The sequence below is a fragment of the Gymnoscopelus braueri genome (genome assembly GCF_963280865.1).
Source record: "Gymnoscopelus braueri genome assembly, chromosome: 1".
Classification (NCBI taxonomy): Eukaryota; Metazoa; Chordata; class Actinopteri; order Myctophiformes; family Myctophidae; genus Gymnoscopelus; species Gymnoscopelus braueri.
The window spans coordinates 17,877,638-17,903,200 of NC_137603.1; the positions used below are offsets into that span (position 1 = coordinate 17,877,638).

Genomic DNA, 25,563 nt, shown 5'->3' on the forward strand with positions numbered 1-25,563 from the left:
TTTTTTTATATGACTGTACACACCATAATGTTGTTATCTGTTTAATCAAACTGTTTTTATTCTTTATTTTTTTTAACCTTGCTCTGGTCAGCACTTTGTAATTTTGTTTGGAAAGGTGCTATACAAATAAAATTCATTATCATTATCATTATTCACTTCTTTTGTTGGGTCAGGTTCTAAAGACATCAAAGAGTGAACTAAAAGCACCTGTCTGCATGTTCCCTTGATGCGAGTAGCCAAAATGTGTCACCAGAACGATGTGGTTTTCTGGAGAGCCTGACAGTCTGTGATGCCCCCCTTATGTACCTTAAGGGCATCTGAACAAAGCATGCCATCATAATATTCAGGGACGGACAGCAACAGAACAATCGGATGTGGTTTTCATTAGTCTGTAACTTAGCAATGTGTTAAAGAAACAAGTGCACGTCGGCAGTGGGTAATTAGATGTAACTTTCGGTCTGCTGCTTAGTGGCAAATTAGACACTGAGAAAAAATCTAAACGCTACAGAGGGAAACCCAATGGGGGATTCTGAACTTGAGGTCTTTAAATGCCAGTTAAAATTAATTGAAGGGGCTCTCCAAGTTGCCTATGTACGAGTTCCACAGTAGATATTAATTTCAGTTGCTTGGTTGAGGATTTGCTTAATATAAAACATTTGGCTAAGAATTTGATTGAATGCAACAAGAATAGCCTTTTCCTAAATGACAAAGAAAAGGTTTATTTGGATTATTGCAGTGAAATTCATAGTGTGTGTGTGTGTGTGTGTGTGTATATGTATGTATGTGTGTATATATATATATATATATATATATATATATATATAAATGTATGTGTGTGTGTGTGTGTGTGTGAAGATTTTCTTTGATATTTGACATCTTGACTCCAGTACCGCCACAAGATATGAGATTTTATTTATAGAAGAAACAAAAAATGCAATGTATAACAACAATTTTTTGGGCATATCATTTTTATACAGAACACATCTAAAAGAGCAATTCGTAACACAAAAGCACAAATCACAACGAATGTGCACAAATTACAGTCAATTTAGTCAAAAGAGAAAAATACACTTGCACTTTTACTTGAAGAGTATACAAAAAAGAAAAAAAGAAACCGAACAATAAAACTGCCTGCAAAAAAATTCTGTACTGGATAAATGAAATAACAATTGGATTAAAAAAGGCCAATGACATGCGATTAGAATTATACTCGCATAGAAACTTAAGAACTCTCTTGTTTCAGATAGGTAGATACTACTTTTTCTGAAACTATCTGTACGTATGCGGCAGTACACTTTGAGTTACTGTCATCGTCAAACAGTAATAAACCTAAGCAGAATGTTAAAGCTTAGCACCATTGGGCTAGCAATAACATTATAGTAACCATAATACCCACTCTGTGACACTGTCATGTTAAATACTTGGGGTGGGCACTGGAAGGAAATCCCATTTGCAGTCAGACACGTCTTTAAACATGGCACTAAAGTGAACCGATACTTCACCTTCCAATGTTGTGCAGCGATGGGTTTTTAAATGTTAATCAAAGTCTTGCTTCCGAATCCTCCCTTTTGTTCATCTGCTTCCAAAACCATTAACCGTATAAAAGGAAATGGTTGCCTATAAACATGTATAATCTGTCCATGTACATGCAATTAAAAATGATGGGTAGAATTACCATAATGTACAACCCATATCCATTTTAAACATTTCCCTTTGTAAAAAAAAAAGAAGGAAAAAAATCTTTATCAAAACTGCCTCACATGTAGAAAAATACAAGATCAGACCCCAGATCTGCCTGCAGTATGTGTTGTGTTGCTAAACAGATACCATCCAGCATGTTATCCCCCTTCAAGTCCTACAAAAATAACGGGTAGCAAAATACTCCACAATCTAAAACCTCATGGAAAATAAGGACACCACTGTCCCTCGTAATGAGCTATGTACATAATTGAGCTTGTTTTCCAGACCCTGAGTGCTTAAAAAGTCGATCATCAATGACAGAAAATAATGGCAATATGTTACAGAATGCTGAACGGCACTCTGCTTCTGAAGGACATGCACATGTGGCTGACTGAACGTTATGTTAAATAAACACAATTCCAGAACTATGTGGGGTCTGCTGGTGTGCTGTAAATGTCTGCTGTAGGTTTATTGTTAAATACTATTCTACTTACAAGCACAGCACAAATGTGGGGTAACGCAAATTGGCAAAGCACTCCTGTACTCACTACAGGATATCAGTATCACAAGAGTCGAGCACTAGTCCAGCTATGTACCATCGATAACTATTAATTGTCAATTATCACCTGATCATATTCATACATTATGTAATATCAGTGGAATAAACAGGCATATCCTCTTTCTGATGTTATATGATGTCATAGTGTATTGCTGTATAACGGTTAACCTGAAGTAAAAACAATATCTCCTTCCTGAGCTCTACCCTGAACTATCAGACTACTCAGACAGAGACATCTTGCCCGCAGTTCAAATCCACAGCACAATCAACTGTGCCACTGGCAGGCAGAAGATTTGACAATACAACCGGATTAAAGACTTATTAAAAACGTTGTTTTTATAGAGTCGCACAACACTTGGCTGCCGAAGCATAACGGTACGGTCAGACATGCACAAATTAAATATTATATTATTCGCCTCCCGTTCACTTCCATTCTATTCGAGCAAAAGGGCGCAATGCTCCCTGTGGTGAAGCAAATTTGCATCTTCTGCTTCACGTGGATTTCAACTTTGGTGACTCATGTGTGACCAAATCCACTCAAACATATCCACTCAAATTGCAAACAACCTAATTTCCATGTGCATCACATTCCGCACTGGCCACATTCAGCATGAAAAAATATGGATTTTGCCTCTGCATGGGATGGTCAGTCGCACATGCGACCATGCTCTAAATCAGGCTTGAGTGGGAATTGGTGGGCAGGTACTGTACTTAAGTCCACAGCAGCTGGTCAAATAAACTCAACTGTTCCTTTGTCACTTGTTTTCCTCCTTTCATACACCTATGTAATTGACAACATCTTATTTGTAAGAAACAAATATAAATGAGCACCTTAAAGTGTCCTTCAATGCTTGCAGCTTCCCTTCCTTCAAGCACCACTCATAAGTGATGGCTGAAGAGTATGTTTTGTTTTCCAGTAATTCGTACATTTTATCCATCTCATTGGGTCACATTTGAAAACATCTTCAGAACAGCTATTAAATGCCCGAACAGAGAAACAAATTCCACTAATGTGTTTAAAACGATCTTACACATGCTATACAAAATTACCCTATATATTTAAAAATACAGAGTTGGGGGAAAACAACTACACATTTTTAGCATCTGTACAAAAAAACAAGAAACATGAAAACAGCTTTGAGGAGAGAAAGAAAGTGAAAAATCTCTTGAATTTTTAAACCACACTGCTCCCATGCTACAGCGTATTTGGCACTTTAAATGCCAAGTTTATAAAAAAAAGAATTGCCATTAAAATATATATGGGAATACATGTGGAGACCATACGAACATGGCTCTGCTTTAATGCACTTGTCCCCTTTTGTCACAAACAACATGTATATAAAAAGTGCTACCAACAGTCGGTGGGGAAGAGGGCGTTAAGTTGCACATTGGAGGTTGTTGGCAGAGTTGAAGGGCTCATCTTCTCTCCAGACCTTTGCGGAGCTGCTCGTGTCTCTATCCAGTTTGTGAGTTGAGTTTTTAGTCTGTTTCACTCGATAGGGGATGTGGTTGTGGAAGTGGTTGGAGGAAACGTCTCCCTAGGACACACTGGAGCAGCGGATGCTGGGGGAGCCCATCTGTGTGAGCACCTTGTCGAGCCACTGCAGGGGGCCGTTGAGGTGCAGCTCAATCCAGCAGGGGGTGCTGGTCACCGTCTGCCGCCTGGGACACGAGGCGGGAGAACACATGGTTCAATAGTCACAACAACAAAGAAACACGCCCCCTCTTTGTACCGAGAACTAGTTTCTCCCTCAAACTATTTCTCTTAATCTTACTTTCCATTTTTTCTAGAACACTGACTGAACAGGTTTCAAAACCACACACCTCTTTAACAATTTGATTGTTCAGTGTAGAAGACAGGAAAGGTGGGAGAGAGAGTAGGGGAGTCACATGCAGCGAATCGATGACTCAATGTCAGGCATTAGAGCCTATATAGCACGCACCCTAACCACTCGACTATTGGGTCGCCCCATAGTCCAAGTGACACGGTCATGCTGGGACGCACGCATGCTTCATGTGAGTGTCATAATGATCTACAAGGTAATGAAATGCAATATATTGAAGCAACGTTACCAGGAGCTAACAGCATATAAATAGTGATCCAAGAAATGTTGTGTATTGCTAAAAGAAGATAAACGCAATTAAAAAATATATATAATAATAAAGGTACAGTCCATCTAAAGCAAAAAAGTGAAAAATATATAATGTGGTCTAGAAAGAGACAGGGGAAAAAAAGGATAAAATCCCTTGCTTTATTCCAAACTCTTTAAGCATTTAAAAACAGAACCGCAAAGTACCACTAACATCTCCAAACAACTTAACATGAGTCCTCGGCGGACGAGATCATGGGCGGCACAGTAGGGCGAGAGAGTTAATGGCCCATCCAAAGCATTTGAGCGAGTGAAAACAAAAAAACAACATAAGGGAGAGGGACTATAAGTGGATGGTTCCTTTGCACCTGGTGAGTGGTAATTATTTTCATGTGCCCTCTCAAGTGAGCATGATGTGAAAACGAACTACTCCAACAGAGGCAGAAAGGCACTAGATGAGTAAATCATTAGTCAAAGAGTTATTAGTCAAAGAGATCTGCTTGAAGGAGTCATACATATCAAGGAATTTACAAAAATAAATGATGAAGCGGGTAGGAAAAGGGACAGAGCGGAAAGAGGCGAGAGAGAGGACAGAAAAGCACAGACACACACACACACACACACACACACACACACAGCGCTGGGGTTTCGCCTTTGTGGAAACCTCTGCTGAAAAGCCAACTTTCAACCAACCACTGCTTCGCACTGAGAAGGCCCTGGGGCCATTTTCTCTCTCCTGTCCTCTGTTTGCTACTATCAGGTGAGTCACGCTGGGTGGAAAAGAGGGAGGGAGAGCAGTGGGGGGAAAGTCTGACATCTCTCTTTGACACAGCACATGTGTGTTTGTTTAAAAACAGTGGGCTGTGCTGGGCCAGGGCTGTTCTGCTGATGGGGTCTTGGCAGTGTGACGTACGGCAGAGTGCATGCAGATGCTTGGGAGAGAGTGGGTGGCTGGAGACTTTGCTATGAGATTCATGGTCAGTGTTGGTCTCTGCTGTCTGGTGAAACTCTGATCTCAAACTAAAGAGCTGCCACTGGACACAGAGCTGTCCCCCCTTAACTGGGGTGGGGTATAGTGGTAGTTCATAACACACACGGACGTTCTCCACTCTATAATCATGATGACCCACTGCTGTTTTACAACCGAGATGTTTTTGGTCAAAATTGTGGGTGAATCTGGTTGTTAATCGCTGGCAACCGTGATATAAAAGCAATAATGCACTCTAAGCTGTGACATACTGTGATTTATACCACAGCTTTCTGTGTTTCATACCAGCAACACTGGTAGCCGTAGTATAATCACGATATACCACAGCCTTGAGAGTATTGTTGCTTAAATATTTGATTAGATTTAACTCAGTTAACTCTCATACTGTGAGACAGTAGAGACAACTACCATTCATGCAGAGATCACTCTAAAGAAATGCATAGAGAACACTAAAGCGTGTAGAATATGAACTAGACAACAAGTCAGTTTAGCATATTTGGTGATCAAGTTTGATACCGTGAATTTTAATGGCCAGCTACCACTCCTGTCTCGCTGATGGATCAGTCTAAGCACTGTGCGTTGCTCACCTGTACTCGGCTCCCCAGCCCTTGACGAAGCTCATGCGAATGGTGCACATCCTGGTGAGCTGGTAGACGGCCTCAAAGCCCTGGTTGACCGACTGGGCCAGCAGGGCGGCAAACTCCTGGTTGTTGAAGATCTTCAGGTTACAACCTGAATGGATGGACCCAGAGACAATCGTTCAGCCTAACTAGTCCATACCCGCCATTTGCACCCACCGTCCATCCGGGCTATGGGACCGCAACCACCATTACAGATCCGATTCACAAAAATACAGCTTAAATTTGGGAACCGCACTTTGAGAACCAATGCTTTAGACAGCAAGGATATAACCAAAGAGCACACAAGGCGTGAGAGAACCACGGTCTCTCTCTCTCTCTCTCCCTTCAGCCACATACATACCTGGTGGGATCTTGCAGACAGTGGCAGGGTGCCAGCCGTAGCGCTGGTTGCAGTTGGGGCTTTGGACAAAGATGGCACTGTCACTAAGACACTCAGCAAACACCTCACCGCCGATATAATACAGCCGCACTCCCCGGCCTCCAGGGAACAGAGACACAACACATTGATCCATCAAATCACTACCATAAGACAGGATAACAACAGGAATTATAGTGTCATAGTTGGTTTTAGGCAGTAAAAGATGTGTATATCTCATATCTTATAAGGTGTACGCTTTGTTTTCGCCCTGTTGTGTGCCTGCATCTCAATGAGGGTTTAGTTAGTTCACAGAATATAAGAATATGCAGTAAGGGAGTAAGTAAACAACCACACTGTGATTACAAACCAAAGAAATTATGCCGACTGAGGCATAAGTAGTAGAGGCTAATTCATACTTTGCCCCGCAGCCTTTTAAATATCACTCGACAAAAATTACGCATTTTTCAAGAGGAAGTAATCCATCAATTGGGGGGGCCCTTAATACCTTAGTTCCATCTGAAGATGCATTGGTTATGATGTCCATAACAATAAGCACCCTTAGTTCTCCCAGCAAAGTAGGTGGGGCTTTGAACACCGAGGCACGGCGCTTATGACCTATCTGTATCATAGACATGTATGGTTTCTATATTAAGCGAGTATTGTTTCTGGAAGCCATCGTGGAGGTGATGAGCCTTACCAATGTGTCTACGGGTGAGCTCCAAAGCTGCATTGCGGTTGACGTTGGACAGCAGGCCCAAGCAGAAGCGCTCAGAGTTTGAGGGGTCCGTGAAGCCGTCCACCGTCAGCGAGGGCTGCGAAGCGTGGAAGGTCTCTCCCACCCGCTGGTTCAGCTCATAGTACGAAATGGAGCACCAGAAGGCCGGTTCACAGTACGTCACAGGCTGGAGATCTGAAGGGAAGAAAAGCCTGTTTGGTTAGCAGGTCACCTTGATGAAGTGTGGCCAACTCAACTATAGTCACAGCCAGGCAACAAAAGATCTCTGCCTAGCCATCATCTGGGGAAATCTAAATTCAATGTATGGGCTGTAACAGCGGAGAATGCCTACTCTCCCACTGTTTTTGAAAACCAATTCTGATATCATTGCTCTAAAGTCTGTGCATTGGTTCTACAATGCAGAATTATTTCCACCCCGTTTTAACCACTGCAATGAATTTAAATGTCACCAGGTAGGTGGAGATCTCTGATCATTTGGCTATGCAAGATAAACTTGACTATGTTTGACAGAACAGGATCAAAAGGTAAGGTACAGGATAGGTAAGGTACGAGAGTGTACGGTATAAAGTAGGGGTGTACCAATATCATATTTTCAGGCTGATGCAGATATCCGATTATTCCACATCAATCAGCCAATGCCGATACCGATTGTTACAAGCATTTAGATGGGATAAAAGGAATAGAGGAATACAGTTGATTCCTGTTTAACCATGTTCTGTTGACCTCTTTTGTTATGGGCCCAGTATTTGTTACATTTATGAATTGAGTATTTTTATGTTTGTGTTTAGTTATCAGAAAGAGAAATTATTTTAAAGAAACTCCATCTGACTCCTTGTGTTTCTCTGGCCTACCAACTTAGTCTCTTACAGACCCAAAAATCTGGCATTGGTCGGGCTTTAAAAACAATTAATATATGGAGAGCAAAGGGAGAAAAAGAGCGTGAATGTAGACAGCTGTGGAGAGGAAAGAAGGAAAAGAGGGAAGTGAGAGGAAAAAATGGGGCGAAATGGAGAGCTGAAAAAAAAAAACTAAAAGAAAACAGAAGACGTTTACGTCACAAAATGTCAAACCCATACACCCAGTTTCCCAGAAGCCCAAACGAGACAAAATGTGGAAACTCAACCCTCACTAGAGGGACACTAGAGCCAAAAATGGTCAAATTACATGCTTATCCATAATAGCTTTCGGTAAATTCAACACTGGTTCTGGTATAAAAAACAGGGGGGGGGGAGAAAACTTTTTAAAACATTTTTTGTCCTTGGCTTTGAAGTCCAGTTCTGTGCTCCGTGGACAGCAGAGCCATGTGAAGCTGCTATTTATTATTTCACTCGGTTGCTTGGCGGCGAAGCCCCCCAGTGATTTTCCGTTCTGATACAATAAGCGGAGGATATTATTATTGACGTTAGTGTGGGCTGACTGGTGTCTTGTCCCCGTTCGGAAAGGGAGCAGGGAGGAGGGAAAACAATGGCTTCTTTCACCCACAGCTTCCCATTACAAAAATGGAGTGTGTTCCTCAGAGAAGGAGAGAGGGAGGGTTCACATAGGAGAGAGGTGGCAGTGGATCACTCATCAGTTAACCACTTGAACCCCAACATCCCTATACTGGGGGGAACATTCGCCAAAAATAGCTGATCTATAAGCTCACAACGCAGCACATTGTGACATGTTGTGAGCTTGTAGATCAGCTATTTTTGGCAAAGAGATTTGGTGTAGAGGGAAAAAGAGCACACCAAGTATAGACAGACACAACTCATGTCCAGTTTACTAAATATAGAGGGTAGACAGTGGAGAAGAAAGAAGGTAGGTGGTTAACTAAGGTGAAATGTGGAAATGTCTACCCACGCATACTGAACGTATGTACCATATACGCACTATACACAGGAATGCTCAAGCACATGTCGTCCACATTTTTGGTCTCCTGTGACAACGCCAAACACAAACACACAGTAAAATCCTCGATGTTAATTTAACTCTGAGAATGTACAAATGAGCACAAACATTTGTACACTCAGTTACGATAACACTGAGGATTCTACTGTGCACACACACATTCAGTCCTTACCCATGCTGTTATGTGTGGGGGAGACAGGGTTAGGTGACAGGCTAGGGGAGCCTGTATCCATGCTGTGGTTCATCTGGTGATCGCTGGTCTCCCCATCTTCACTGAGGTAGCCTGGGGGCGGTGTTTCTGGAACACATACAAAGTACATAATGGTTACAAACAACATCAAAACCGCGGCACATCAAGTATTAGCTAAGATATATGTAATCAATCAAATGCTCCGTATAGCCGCAATAGATCCTACCAAAGGGAGCTAGTTTCCAAGAACCTATCATCACAAATTAGGTGGGGTATAGTTTCAAGGTTCATTTTATATGTCATTTACATGCTTACACACGAAAATGAACATCGTACTCAGGACCAGCAGTGTACTGTTATCGTTACATATCCACTTCGTGCCTTGTGGCACATAAGGCCTTCACAGAGCGCTTCCACTTTTCACCAGCAGTGTAAAGTAAATCTAAAATAAACTAACAACAAATCATTTAGGGTTTGGTACAAGCAGAGTGAATGTGTCGGACTTTTGTGAAACACTGAATATAGTTAAGGTTCATAGTGATCCACTAGAGCACTGTTTGGGTCGCAGACCAATTTTGATGGGTCGCGAGTAAATATCCCTCTTTTTTTTTTTCCTACATTAAAGATTATCATTTATTTTCAATAATGATTAAAAATAAATAACAATTAATTATTATTATTATTATTATTATTATTAATAATTATTAACAAAAAAAGTCACAACTTTATCAATTAAAAACTCAAATTTCAATATTTTTCAAAAGTATTTCATTAATAGAATTTTAAAAATTAATAATATACACATTTAAAAAAAAGTTTAAGAAGTAGTGAAAATAGCAGATCCACAAGCTCGTTGTGAGCTAGAGCTATTTTCACTAGTTTGGGACGGGTCCCGGGCAAACGTCTAATTTCTCTTTTGGGTCTTGAGCTAAAAGGTTTGGCAACCACGTGCACCAGAGCAGGCCTCAGCAGGGTAGAGCATAGAATAGGAGATCATAGGGGAGGAGAGTAGAGGGGAGGCAAGCACTCTCAGTGAGCTGTGTGACTCATGATGTAGCCCAGAGGTTCATATCACTCAACGTCCCAGGTGTCTGAGTGCTTGAGCGTTCACCTTGTCGCTGCAAATGTTTTATGTTGAAACGTCTTCTCAGACTGACAGCTCTGACTCTATGAGAGCCTTGAGGTCTGAGTAGCTGTCTGAAAGGAAAGTACACTGTGATATCCCAGAGTGTTAAATAGGACACTCTGCACTCTTTTGCAGTTGATGCTGGTACCTGGTATGTAGTTGCTCTGGGGCTCAATGCCAGCTGGGAAGTTGGTGTTCTCAGGGATCGAATGGCTGTAGTCATCCAGAGGTGGGAACTCGCTGGGGATCTCTGTGTGTCTGGGCACCAGCACCGGTGGCAAGACTGCAAAATGCATGTACACACACGACAAGCACATCAGAGCCTCAGACCAAGTGTTCCTCTAACCACAATATCACATGTAAGAATTTGTAAACAAAAGCTGGCCTGGACTTCTCTAAACAGACTCAACTCTGGATCTTGCCTTTTAACCACTTAAAACTCTATATACACTTTGTTGAATGTCCAGAATAGGGATACTAGGGTTCATGTGGTCAAAAATAAAGGAGTGGGAAAGGCTGTACCTGGGGTCTCCACCCTCTGGTAGTGGTAGGGGTTGACGCACACCTCGTCCTTCTTGGTGTGGAAGGCGTATTCGCACAGCTCCACCGCCCGCAACTCGTGGTGCGACTGCAGGTCGGGCCAGCGCCACAGGCGGCAGTAGATGACATGGGGCAGGCCCTTTCTGTGGGACACCTGCAGGCGGCCATCCAGAGACCTGGGGGGGACAGGAATATGCAGGGATAAATTCATTCAATTGAATTTAGACAACTTTGTTTATCCTTGAAGGACAATGCCGGAGGAATGAATAATATGGTTCATTAACACATATAACCGACGATAGTGTATCATATCTTGATATCTTCAAAATACTATATACTCGTTCATTATCCGTATCCAAACATTTGACATACCCTTTAAGACATGAGATACTGAGTGTGGGTGTGTGTCATTTTGTTAATGCTAACAGGCAAGGTCTCGGTCACTGTCTTGTTATTGGGGAGGGGGGTGTCTAAGAATAGAGGCGTTGATGGGATTACCACTTTCAAAACAGGAAGTTTCAAAAAGAAGAAGTTGCATACTGGAAACAGCCCTGAGAACATGTATCATGGTGGGCTTAAGAAAAACATGCAGATAAAATAAAAGCAATTATGGCCAGCAAGTAGGACTAGTATTACCTAATAATATACAATTCATTTCGCAACAGATTAATATGAAGACTGATTGGTGTACAGTCGTAGTAATGACTTAGTTGGAATACAGGATGGTAATGAATGGAGACCGGTTGCTTTACAGGCTTTGAAATCACTGAACCATTAAAATAAAATCCCTCTTTCATGAACGAGGGGCAGCGACCACAGACGTGTGTGTGCACACGTGAGTACAGAGTAAGGGTCAAAGGCTTAGGCTAAAGCCCTTTGGAAGGACAAATGTCAGTGCTCAGATGAAAGCAAGGACTTCTACTAGCCAACTGGTGGAGGGCTCACTGGTGCTATGCCATCTGGGTCAACCATTGTGTGTCCAGCAGGGAAAGCATGGCATTTGCATTTTTCATCGTAGCAGCATTCACTGTCTTTGTATTATTAAACGTGAGTGAGAGGAGGCTATTTAGCTGTAAATCAATGAAAGATTGTATATGCAAGCATATAACAACACTCACTCAGAAAATAAACATTTTGCAGCCTATGATTGCATTTTTTGCATTTGCACCAAGCAGATTTATACTTACAGCACAACTATGTCATACGATCTGAATAATAAGAAATCTAATGATGTAAGCATAACTAGGCCTCATATAATCCAAAAGGGCAACACGTTATAGTACTTGTATGATTGTATTTATTGATTCCATTATTCTTGTCGCAGCAACCCAAAAGTTTGCCACGCTACTCCTTCCACAGTTTTGCTGGCACACACACAAGCTATATACAAGTAAGACGCGTGAACGCTGGAAGCGAACGCAGCTCGAAAATATTGTGTATTTACGGACTTGTAATCTGTGTTATTTCACCGTGATGGGGAGAGAACATTGACATTGTGTGTGTGTGTGTGTGTGTGTGTGTGTGTGTGTGTGTGTGTGTGTGTGTGTGTGTGTGTGTGTGTGTGTGTGTTTTGCAGGCTGTTGTGCATTGTAATCAGAGCATTGTCTAAATTCCTGCACTCTGGCGCACTCGGGTGGCTGCTTACAGGCAGTGCACGCATGTGAGTCACATGGGGGCACGAGCCAATGAGAGCATGAACACAGACACACAGACAGACACACAACCTGAGCAGGGTTACATAGGGTGCGTTCGGAAATTACGCACCGGAGCACACTCGCCTATTAGTTTGTATTGGCCAGTGCGCTCAGTGCTGTATTTTCGAACGCGCCCATAGTAAGCTCCACTTGGTCGGAGGCGCGCCTCCTTCCGCGTTCGCAATCAAATCGCATTTTGCTAAGCGATATGTTATCATCATACTATCATCAAACTATAATTCTACAAAGCTCTGTCCCCGTCTGTGTGTCCCCAAAACTCTTCTGCCCAATTGATCTGCATTTGCACACAGCCATTGACCATTACCATGTGCACGGAACAGCGAAGCCCGTTTTTCACTTTCCCCGAATGTCAGCTGTTTATTAGCGTTTTTGAGTTAACTGGCTCCCGGGTTGCCAAATCATGTGCGTGCAACAAGCACCGGTGTTGCCACATCCGTGAAACAAGCGGACTATGACACACTTTGGGTGCTCATATCCCCCGACGGGTATGGTCTAGTATAGATAATTTATATTCATTTATTAGTGAATACCTTTTCCCATTGACTTGAATTGGAACTCCCATTCAAGTTTTTTTCTCTATGAAACTGTAAGGGCTACAGTTGCCACACTTGGTAGAGAGAGAGGTTCACAGTCCAGAGGCGTAAGCAGGAACAAATAATGACACCAGTCGGCCTCATGTTGGCGTTATAGCCACTTTATGTATAGGCCACGCCCATTTGTGTCAAACTAGATTTTACGCCATTTAGAATTTTATTCAAAACACACCTTTTGCTCCTCCTCCTACAGATCTTATCCAAATCTTTAACAAAAATGGCACAGGTGATCTCTGGACCTTTAGTTAGTGGGAGGGGCCTATTTCTTAAAAACAAAACACCATATGAAGGCAGGATCCGATCAGCACCAAATTTGAATCTTATGTTGCTTGGGCTCTAATGCAATGCCTCCCAGTGGTTTCCTCGGAGTCCCGACGGCATCAGTGTGATCAAGGCAACACTTGCAATTTCCCCAAATTGCACCTTTCTAGTTTTTCTCCTTTTCAATGCTCCACCACTGAAAGAGTTTGTGAGTGAAAGTTGCTAAAGAACATTTTGCACTCAGCCAAGGTGGTTCATTCACTTAAAGACACCCCCGCAACAGATTCACTCCACTCCACCAGAAATTGACGCATAAAGTTTTATATTGCTGTAATGAAAAGCAGCATGACCATTCCTAGCAGAGCCAGCAAATGAACATACATTTATTAAATATTCACATGCCAAAGTGTCTCACATAAAAACTACTAGAACATTTTCCTTCAAGTGTTTAAGAAACAACGCATCACAACAGCAACACACAAAACAATAACGTGAAAGAGACAAGTCCAGACACTATACTCTCTTCAATCAGAACGACCCATTTTATTACAGAGGTTTATGACTTGAGAGTGTTGAGGGGTGGAAGTTCTGGGAAACGCCCCCATGGCAGAAAAAACCATTCCTCCCCATTCAACCAAGCCCTAGTCTGTAGTGGCTAAACTTGGCTGGGGTATCGTCCCATTTAATATTGTTTAGGAGGGCCGGTAGCCGTACCCCAGCTGACAAACTCAGATTCTTCAAATATGCTCCAGGAGTATTTAGAGTGCTTCGGCTATGTGCAGCATGGGGAAGCAGCAGGGGGGGGGGGGGGGGGAATAACGCTGACCCCAAATACCCTGCAATGCTGGCGTGTGAGTGTGTGTGTGTGTGTGTGTGTGTGTGTGTGTGTGTGTGTGTGTGTGTGTGTGTGTGTGTGTGTGTGTGTGTGTGTTGTTGACTGACTAGCTGGGAGGGTAGAGATGGCCAAATCGGTTGTTCAGGCCTGTTCTAGACCATGACCTCCAAGAATCCAAGCCAACTGTTTCATCCCCTCTATAGAGCAGCAGAGAAAGAAGCAAACAAAATAGTGTTTTCAACTCCCATTGACCCCTTTTCAGTTGAAAAGTTGTCCTTTTCTGAAGTTAGGCCGAACATTATGTCCCTCCAAAATGAACCAAAACATTATGTCCCTCCAAAATGAACCGAAACATTCCTGCCGCCTTCACCCGTTGTTACACTATCGATTTTTTCCCCCAGTGCCTGAGTCTGGATAAAACTCTCTTAGCCAACCGGGACTCGGTTCTGGCCCATCCTGAGTTTCTTTCCAGTGTGGGAGGGAGCTGAGGCCCTTCGAGTTCCCTCGTCATAAAACGGTCAGAGTGGAATTGATGTCCAAAATGGATGGGACAAATTGGTATTGATTTTCCTATGGGGGAAATTAAGTGAATGTCTATTGTGTTCCATGGCCCAAAGCAGAAGCTGACCCTGACCTTAATCAACACCCACCCCCCCCCCCCACCATATCCATACACAAGTGTGTGTGTGTGTGTGTGTGTGTGTGTGTGTGTGTGTGTGTGTGTGTGTGTGTGTGTGTGTGTGTGTGTGTGAGAGAGTGAGACAGAAAGAGAGAAGGAGAGAGAGAGAGAGAGATTCAGTAGTACATGGCATGCAAGGGTTGAGGTGTTTAAAACAAGATTCCCAGAGAATGCCGGTTGATATAAAGGGGCGTTGGGATGGGGAACTGGTTCTAACATTACTCAGGATGGTTGAGTTGATTATGCGAGTGAGTGTGGAACAGAGACAGACTCCAATATCTGCAAATATGCCTATGTGTGTGTTAGGTTGACTCATAAAACAGACTCTGACAAGCCCAGACTGGGCTTCAGCAGTCTCAGGGGGCTAAACAAACACTTGGAGGCATGCGCAGTTGCACACACACAGACACACACATGCTTAGTGTGTGCGCGTGTATGTGTGTGTGTGTGTGTGTGTGTGTGTGTGTGTGTGTGTGTGTGTGTGTGTGTGTGTGTGTGTGTGTGTGTGTGTGTGTGTGTGTGTGTGTGTGTGTGTGTGTGTGTGTGTGTGTGTGTGTGTGTGTTCTATTTAGAATGTCAGCCCACTGGAAAAACTAACACTACAAACAGAGATAAACTTCTTGCACCTTAATGTCTATATCATGTACAGTATATATACCTAAGGCAAAGTTAAAACAGGGTACGCAAGTGCCAAGACTATGCAAACGTCAGAACGTCTGGTGCATTGTAAACATTGTGTGTGTACAAAATAAATGTACAAATAAGATGGCGGGTGGGGGATAGACAAAGCAGGGCGAGAGATAAAGGAAGGGGACAGAGCTGCAGGACAAAGGGGATGACAGACTGTCTCAATAGTTCAGGGCAGCTCAGAGTGCCTGTGGCTGCGCCCCCCCCCCACCCCCAATCCTAAAAGGCACCCCCTCTCCGTCTGTCTCCCTATTTGGACAGCCCACTCCAAAAACTGAGTGAGACTGGGGGCTGGAATGGGACTATGTGCCCCTCATAAAACTCAGTGGCCACTGGCCAGTCTGTCTATCTACTGCCATTTGGGGCTGCAGTGCACAACTTTTGTTTTTTGGTGGCAGGATGCCGTCTTTCAAAAAACACCAAAGCTGGTAATGGCGTTTATTGCCCTTTTGGCAGGGCCGTCATAAAGCAGTGAAAAAGAGATCATTCTTCATGTGGCCCCAGACTACATGGAAGCCCACAATATTAATGTCATGGGAAATTTCACCTCCTGGAAGAATCTGCAGTTACTCAAAGTTAACACCATGTGTAGGGGGGAAGTGTATTCATATTTTAAATTGGTGCCCTATGACCGGGAAAACATTATGCCGTCATTAACATTCAGTCATGTTCCTCTGGAATGTGTTCGACTGCATTACTCCAACAACCACCATGCTTTGCGCACTGCCATTCCAAAAGCTCCTCCTACAAATTTCCTCCCATGTGGGAAGTTCTTCCCTTTGCATACAATAATAAACATCGCTATAAGTGTAGTTTAGTATGCTACTATATTCAACATTACTACTGAACTGATCAAGGTGTAAAACTGTGTTGTAAACTATTGGATTGCAAAGTATTCACGTCAAAACTGGAGGACTGAATGGAACATGTGAGGGAGACAGCAACTTGCTGTGTCTGTTATGTTGCTGAGAACACTACATGATGAAGTAGATGGACCCTTGCCAGCAACAGAGGTAATACTGCTGTTCTGTTGATTCTATACTTGTTATTTATCCTTGCACACAATACTAAGTAGAGTTCATAGAGGTGCAACTCACACCAGTCCTTTTAGAGGTGCCGGCCCACGGTAAAACATGAAAGAGTTGCTGCACACTCTTAGCTGTCGATGCAATTTTTATCTAAGACAGGAGAACAGCGATTCTGCCTTCTTCAGGGTAAAAATTGCATCGACAGTTACGAGAGTGTGCGGCCGCTCGTGTTTTTATACTACACTAAGTAAACAGTAACACAACTCTATAAGAATTATGAAATATCTGACGCTAGGTTAGCGTGACCTTGTTTGATGCCTACATACAGTATGCCTACAGCACATGTTGATAGTACTGTGCTGTCCTTTTCAGAGCCAACTAGTGAGTGAGACAAGACATACATTCGCTGGGACACTGGCTCGGATACTGAAGGATATCTCACCAAAGTATTGTAATAAAAATACTATTTTTTTCACCGTCATTCTTTATTTCTGCAGATATATGGGAGAGTAATGCAGGATGCAGAGCTTTTACTGTATGTAATTGTGATTACTAACACCATACATTTCATAAGCAGGTGATTGTAAAGTAAGTTTCTCTGTCATTTTCCTTCAGTAATTTCAGAGTTACACATATAAGCTACACTACTGTGTTTGGCCTAAACTTCCACTAAAACACAGTAAACATGCTGATTATGTCATTTTAATGCTGAAATACCATTTTCCATTTAAACATGAATATTTTTGGTACAACTGAGACATACGCCTTCATTGATGTGTGTGATGTATTATTTTTAGGTCTGAGGTCAATTCATTTCACCAACGAACCAAAGACGGCTGACTGATGCTCTACATATTACTACAGGTAGTATCATACACAGTCTATTAAATGCTGCTTTTATTTGTAAGGTGCTAGCTATATCACATTTTGGTGCCAGGAGCATCTTCATCAGTTGTTAGTCCTGATATAGCACAGCACCTTACAAATAAAACGGGCATTTAGTCCATAATGCTCCCTCATTCCTTTTGTCTTATGATGTGCTGCTCCAGAGAGGCCCTGCCCTGGTTTGACGTGCGGTGGAACTCCTTCTCTTCTAGTATAAAGAAAGAATGCATTTACTATTTGGAAAATAACACATACATTTCAACCCTGCATAGCATAGTTTGAGTCTGGGCTCCTCTCCAAATCAGGGGTGTGAGAGGTACAGTAGCTCTACCGATAGGAAACACTGTATTTAGCCTATATGTGCTGTGAAATATTGTGTGCAATAAATGCATAATGTACACTAGATCTGAATGATTCTTTGTGTTGGGTTGAAGTACATTACTCAACACTGGAGTCTAGACAACAAAGAGTTAGGAGCTTTATTATGAAACGTCATCAATGACAACTCAATATCAGCAGATTCAACACGCTGGTTGCTCAACCAGTATCAGCAACGTAATTGTGACCCGTCAGGCTTGATTCCCCGCTGAGAACCTGTGATTCCTCCTCTCCACCCTCGTTCCCTCTCTCCAACGCTGCTGTCTGAATACAGCAGTAATTGCCATAAAAATAAAACATCTTAGTAGTTAATTAACCCATTAAGACCTGGAACGTATTTGTGTCACTTTAGATTTCTTTGGCTATTCAAAAATAGCAGATATACAAGCTTATAGTGCGGCACAGAGTGCCGCGCTATGAGCTTGTAGATCTGCTATATTAGACAAATCTTGAAACAAATATTTATTTATTTTTTCAAAAAACTGTTAGTGTCCGTACTCAAGCCCAGGTTTTAACATAAAACAAAACATAAAACAATACAGAGCCAGTTGGGGTTTTCCCCCCACAAAACCAGTATTGCAGTTGGTGCAGCCAAGCATCGGTTTTAAAGTTTACATTTTCACTGGCACTGTGTGCAGTGGCTTCAAATCTTATTGTATATATCTAGAAATATATCACACACACACACATGCACAGCATTTCTCACTCTCTCTTCCCCTTCTCTGGAAAAGCCATTAGACATCTCTCTTTCCTTCCTTACAAAAAAAAAGAGTGGATGGAAGGGGGTGGGAGGAGAAAACTAGGTGATATCATAGGACTGGAGTGTGTATGTGTGCTGCCTTGGACCAGAGAGGGGGTCTGAGGCGAAATAAGAGAGCAGCAGCAGCCAGACAGCCAGAGAAGCCAGACGACCAATAACACAGTCTGGATTGAAAAGGTGGGTAAAGGCTGGGGGTCATTACCAGCTGCATTGCCGAATGCCTTTGAGTCAAACATAAGCATATACTGTAGGTTTCTTTCCAGGGTCCAGTGTGAGGAGTTTTTCTTCCAGTAGGTCAGTTATCTATCTGGTGGTGCCACCAACAACTTTGAAAGTGTGACTTTCTACACGTTTTTCTATCAGATTGATAGCAAAACCATTAACAAAAGAAAACTGAAAATTATTATTCCATAACATAGATTCATTTAATTACCTACTTATATTATCTAAGGCCTAATATTTAAATGTTAGCTCATTTCTCTTTTGGGTGTAAATTACTATGGCTTTTCTGACAAATAAATCCTCTTGAATATTTATCCTCTTAAAAAAATATTAATACATTGATTTCAAGTATCAGGCCCACAATACTGAGAATGTGCTGTGGATTGATTAGTAAACTGAAAAGAGGGTTGGATGAAGATCAGAACAATTAGTGGGCTATAAGAGGGCAGGGGTAAACTAGCAACCAGACTTCAAAAGATCACCAAACTGTACATGCATGGTCCCTGGTTTATTTTGATAGTGACGGAGAGTCAGCAAAGGCGTACAGAAAGCAGGCCAGTGACACACAGCAAACAGTCAGGAGCCGAACCAGGGACACGCTGTATCTTGTGGTATATACCCTAACGGTTAGGGTATATACCACAAGATACAGCGTGCTATACCACAAGATACAGCGTGTCCCCGATGGTTAGGGCCTAACCATCGGGGACACGCTGTATCTTGTGGTATATACCCTAACCATCGGGTTGCCCCAAGCTGTCCGCAAAAATAACCACAAAGAAGAGAATGTTCTGAAATGAAATGCAAACTTAAAATCATCAGCATAAAATGACATACTATTCCACAAAACATCATCACAGTCACTTTCTCCATTATAAAGCTGCCCATCATGCCCTAGTTAATTGGCGAGGTGCAACTTTACAGCAACTCTGGACCACTGGGTCATCCTTTATCTCTGATCCTGCTTCCAGTTCCAACAACTTTGTACAACGATTTCACCCCACCGTCTTTTAACTTTTCGCTCCTCGAATCAAGACCCTCCCATTACACTGAGAGATTAATACTAATCTCTCATCCTCTGCTTTAAAACCTTGTAGTTCAAGTGAAGTTTTTTTTCTCAGCACACATCCATCTGTAGCAAAGCGCTTGTAGCAGAGGTGCAAGTGGCCGGTGGAGCACAAAGGCAGGCTTGTTGTCTGGTGTGTGTGTGTGTGTGTGTGTGTGTGTGTGTGTGTGTGTGTGTGTGTGTGTGTGTGTGTGTGTGTGTGTGTGTGTGTGTGTGTGTGCACGCGTGCTCCCCTGCAGATAGTGAGACAGCAAGGGCCAAGTTGAGGCAGAGCCGTCTCTGGCAGTCTAACCCCCTCCACCCCTGGAGCAGCCGCAAACCAAACAGCAGCCCACGCCCTCCCCAAGGCACTGCAAGAGCATTCCACTGGCCTGACTAACCACATACACACACACACACACACACACACACACAGAGACATATACAGTAAACCCCAGATAAAGAAGGATGTTGGATGTAATAAAAATGCAATTCTGAGAAGACTTCCTCTATGTTCCGCTCTGGGTGCACCAATAGTGATATTACAACACGGTTTTAGTCAATCAATCGGATATACAGTATGTGCAATTCCACTGAGTTGTTGTGGTGAACTAACACACTAGTGTACACAAGTGTAGTGAGTGTGTGTACCTGGGTACTTTTGTTATTGTTTAATGTTTGACTTTTGGATCACAGTACTATGTCAGTAATCCATGCCAAATCCTGACAATTAAGCAAACGTGGTTTATTTGAAAAGGGATAGCATGTTTATAGATCTGCATCTGCTATTCTCATCAAATGTTCACCACCACCACCACAGATTAGGGACGCTAGCATTCATGTGGTAAAGTTATAATGAAACAAACCTTGTTTAGACACAATCAATTTTGTAGACAGGGGGTTAAGAAGAAGTTGACTGGGCGCTTGCAGGGGCTTCAGAAAAATGTACAACTAGAGTTTATCATTTGATTCCAATAACAGGGCGGCAATACATTACACACACACATCTGACTTCAGACACAGGCGGCATCCCCTTTCTGTGAGGCAAATTAAACAATGGAATAAATCCGGCATCCTACTACAGGGGGTAATTTACTACTGTAATTACAGCTGCCACCCACAGACAGAGTAAGACAGACAGCACACATACACTCTCTGTGACCTTGCTGTGCTATCGTGACGCTGAAGAACAATGCTGTCTCAGATGACTCAATGATGGGCACCTTGACGTGAAATCTATATGTGCAACGCGAAAGTCTGTCTGCATGCGTACGCGTTGGCGATAGCTGTGTTGTTGTTTTAACAAGGAACATGAAATGAAAATACACACGTCTAAACACATACACAATGTAAACTGATCAACACAGGATGCACAGCTGCTTCTATTCATTATACTAAATAAGACAGGATGTATTGAGCGAGCGAGCGTGCATGTGTGTGAGAGAGAGAGCGAGAAAAAAGTCTTCCAACAGGTGGAGGAGGAAGCAGAGCAGGTGCATGTTGTACTTCCTGCATACTCTGTGTGTGTGTGTGTGGGGGTGCGTGTGTGTGTGTGTGTGTGTGTGTGTGTGTGTGTGTGTGTGTGTGTGTGTGTGTGTGTGTGTGTGTGTGTGTGTGTGTGTGTGTGTGTGTGTGTGTGTGTGTCCTTGTCAGTTTCATGTTGACTATCATCTTTGACAATATACCACACACACACACACACACACACACACACACACGCGGGTGGCTCTATTGACGTTGTACCACAGTCTTCCCGTGGGCCTGTGTAGAGTCTGGAAAACACACTTATCTCGGTTATCAGCCAGAGGTTTCTCTGTGCCACGCCGCAGTAACCGCAGCCTGCTGCCTGCCAACCACCTCTATAGTAACGCTTGAGTTGAGAGTCCATTTGGTTCCATTTGTACACTCTTAGGAGTTTAATTAACACCGGGGATTTTACCCCTCACACTCCTCTATGCTTTTCCCTGGCATATCTCGTTGTTCTTCCTTGTGCGGCCTGACATTTCTTCCAAACCCTCCTCACACATTTCTTGGCCATCATGCTAGGCCCTCCATCCACCAGTGTCCTCCACTATCATGGTCTCTGAAGCCCATCGTAGTGTGAAATTGCGATTTCAGTGTGTGTGTGTTTTACTGTTTTTCTGTGAAACTCATTATTAGTGTTCTGAGCAGTATTTAATGTGTCAACGCACAGTATGTCCCTACAAACCAAACTTATGTGACCACTTTAAGTCTATCTCTATCAATTCCTCTCTCTCTCTTAGTCTCTTCCTTTCCCTTGTCGCTTTCTTGTTCTATTCCTTTGCCATGTGTTTCTTTCTCCTGCCCTTTCCTGTTCCAACATGCAGCAGTCTGAATCAGCAGGGTCAGACTGCAGACTGGCTGCCAGGGGGATGTTTGTGGACAAGACAAGACTGTTCTGACTGCCAGCTAACACCCAGAACCAAGACCTCCCCGGGCAGTCTGGGAGGATAAAAAAGAAACGGCTAAGTGTGAGGAATCCACTGCTCCAGGCCAGGGTCTATGAATGAACACAAACATACAACACGCGCACACACACACGCTGATGAGTAAGAGTAATATCTCTGCTTGTTCCCCTGCAATTCTCCCGATCAACCCAATTTATATTATGTCTAATGACAGCAGCAGCACAGGTAGAAAACCAGGCCTACACATCATTTAGTAGCTTAATAGGTTCAGGTCTGATGATTCAAGTTTCTTTATTAGGATAAACCCCTTGAGATGTGCCATCTCGTTTTAGAGGAGGTCCCAACATAAATACATGTCACAATCGTTACATGTACACGGAGTAGACAAAACAAATAACTAGACAAACGAAACAAAAACAGACACACAATAACATTATGAACCTTGACAAACATCACAGCCTTAAGATGCATAAAATCCAGTAATATAGCACATTCTGAAAATGGTATGTTCAACACAGTGACTAAAGAACAGTATTAGTCTACGGGTGCTATTGAGGTTCATGTGACAATTTTCAGACTTCTCGCTCCGCTTTCAAATGTCATTGTCACCTTACAGTCTAGCAATATTTACTGGTCTAGACTGAGCTAAATGCGATGTTGAACTTCTGTAGAACCTGTATAGCTACATGGCCATGACATACTTTAATTAAGCAACAACTCACTCCAGGCCGTGGTATATTATCATCCTTCTAGGAAATCTTGTGTAGCAAGATTATCGTTGATCTCCACCAGCTCTTCATTTTGGGACGGTGATATGATTTGTTTTCAAAGACGTAGGTGTAGGTTAGAGGCTGTTCCAACAACTAACTACATTGAATTTAACTGTCACGGAATGCAATACTTCCTTTTAGATGGATTTTTCCCCAGAGAGATGCACTACTCTATCCACTCCCTATTTGGCTCCACAGGGGTCAAAGTTGGTGTTGGACAGTGACAACTGAAGCAATCATGAAAAATATATTTCATGAACAGAAATCCCACACTCTATATACAGTAATCAAATGTATCATTGCGTTAGAATGAATTCGCTCCCAAAATTTGTGGAATGGTCCATCTTCAAAAAAGAACTATATATATTAAATGCAAAGTCCAATCCACCCCAAATTGTATTGCATGAGGGGCCTCTACAGAATGCACATCTAAAACCACTTTCACTTCTGACTATAATAGGGGTGCCACAAATGCAAAAGGTTGGACCGTATGTCACAGAAAACTATTTCCCCCTTTCATAGACTAATCAGCTGGTTGCCACACTTTGGCCATGTGCTCTTAAAGGGGTAGTTCACCCCCCAAATAACTTTTTTTCTATTGATTACTCACCCCATGGAGCCTTGAATTCATGGATATTTTTTTGTTTTTGTCGCATTCCTTCCTTTATTATTTGATTATAATAAATTTAGCCCCATTGATTCCGGTAGGAGACACAAATGCATTTGTGTCTCCTAACGGAATCAATGGGGACACATTTATTATAATCAAATTATTGGCTTAGGAATGTGACAAAAACAAAAAAATATCTATGAATTCAAGGCTCCAGATGGTCAGTAATCAATAGAAAAAAAGTTATTTTGGGGGTGAACTACCCCTTTAACTACTTTATTATTTTCCTGCCTGATTTGTGTTCCCAGTCATAATTGATGCAATGTATTAATGATCACTGATCAGCATCATTAATCATATTATTTCCCCCTATTGCGCTTTGCCTTTTCATACACGCACACATCACCAAAGCAATGCCATAACATGCACCACAGACTGACACAATGATGGAGGGAATGATTTAGAGGACAAATGAATAAGACTTGCTTGGATGCCTACAGAAAGTGCACACATTTTCATATGCAAAAGCTTTAACAAAAACACTTATGCCTGGGTTGTTTTAAGCCTGGGTTTTTGTTAAGTGAAATTATTACCTACCATCCCCGACGCCCCGGCCTTCAGCGATAAATATAATTGTTGAACATAAATCACTATTATTATTCAATAACCACATGAACCATAGCATCCCTATTCTGGCCAGGGCATGTCAAAATTGGTGAATAATATTTGCGAAAATAGCAGATCTACAAGATTTTTTCGACAAAGAGAGTTGGTGTAAAGGGAAAATGGAGGGGACCACGTATAGACCCCTGGAGGACTCCAGTCAACAAAGTATAAGTGGTTCTGTGATTTAATGAAGGCCCAACATTTACAGAAATGAATGGTTATTACTGGATATAATTTATTGACAGTAGACACACAAAATGACATGGCACATCATTCACTCATTCACAGTCAATGTAGGGAATTTGTTGTTGAAATCTAAAGAAATATGTATTTTGCCTGCAATACTATAATTTGGTTGAGAATGTGCATAGTGACAGTACAGATGCTTCTTTTCTGTGAGCTTCTGTTGTGGTTCTATGAACCTTTTGTCTCATTGTGGCCAACTGTAACAAATCCCCCCATACCGGATCAATAAAGTTATAATCTAATATAGAGTCAGACCCTTGTGAAACCAGGCCCATAACAGTCATACATGAGTCACCTTTCCAGTTCCCACCTTTGGCCAGTGTAGGCTGCGCCACTTTGAACGCACCTCCTGAACACTGGATAGTCTCTCATTTTAATGACTTGAAGCACTTGACACACCAATGTTTGCATTGGACGGAAGTGAGCAACTCAGAGCTTTTTATAACACGGTCTATGTGAAGAAAAATAGAAAGGAAAAAGAAAAAAAAGACACCGAAAGTGAGAAAGGGCAGGGCCATGCCACAAAGCCACGACGGCTTGCTGTGGGGTGACTAAGACTTGAAATGACACAGGAGCCTTGGCATTTACTGTTGCTTATTGTTTAAAAAGTAAAACATTACTTGTTATCAAACCACAGCGGCCTAGTAATGAAATAGTAACACAATGCCCTTGCCCCAGAAACATCTAAATGAAATAATGAAAGTTAAAGGGGCTGTAGCTAGTGTTCTTTTGTGGGGTTTGGGCTCCATACTCACTAAGACAATAGAAGTTTCACCGTTAAAACTACCCGTGAAGGCGTGAACATGTTCTGATCCTGAACACTGTTGCCAGTATACGTCTTTTGTCGCTCCATGGGCAACTCCTGGGAAAAAACCTATAGAGCTACAACACTTTTCTGTGCTGGCGCCATTCTACTGTGAAAACCCACTAAAACCAAAATAACCACACATATCCAC

General features: G+C 42.4%; 1 protein-coding gene across 1 annotated transcript in view; it reads right to left on the minus strand.

The window, feature by feature from the left end:
* Positions 1-887: 887 nt before the first annotated feature.
* smad3a (SMAD family member 3a) overlaps positions 888-25,563 on the minus strand; it is a 28,511-nt gene continuing 3,835 nt past the window's right edge. Inside the window, exons 2-8 of the mRNA XM_080428829.1 lie at positions 10,781-10,974; positions 10,407-10,541; positions 9,115-9,240; positions 7,014-7,226; positions 6,299-6,436; positions 5,905-6,049; positions 888-3,901 (exon numbers count right to left, since the gene is read on the minus strand). Of these exons, the coding sequence (XP_080284955.1) occupies positions 3,778-3,901; positions 5,905-6,049; positions 6,299-6,436; positions 7,014-7,226; positions 9,115-9,240; positions 10,407-10,541; positions 10,781-10,974 (1,075 nt within the window). The 3' untranslated portion in view covers positions 888-3,777. The remainder of the gene's footprint in view (positions 3,902-5,904; positions 6,050-6,298; positions 6,437-7,013; positions 7,227-9,114; positions 9,241-10,406; positions 10,542-10,780; positions 10,975-25,563) is intronic.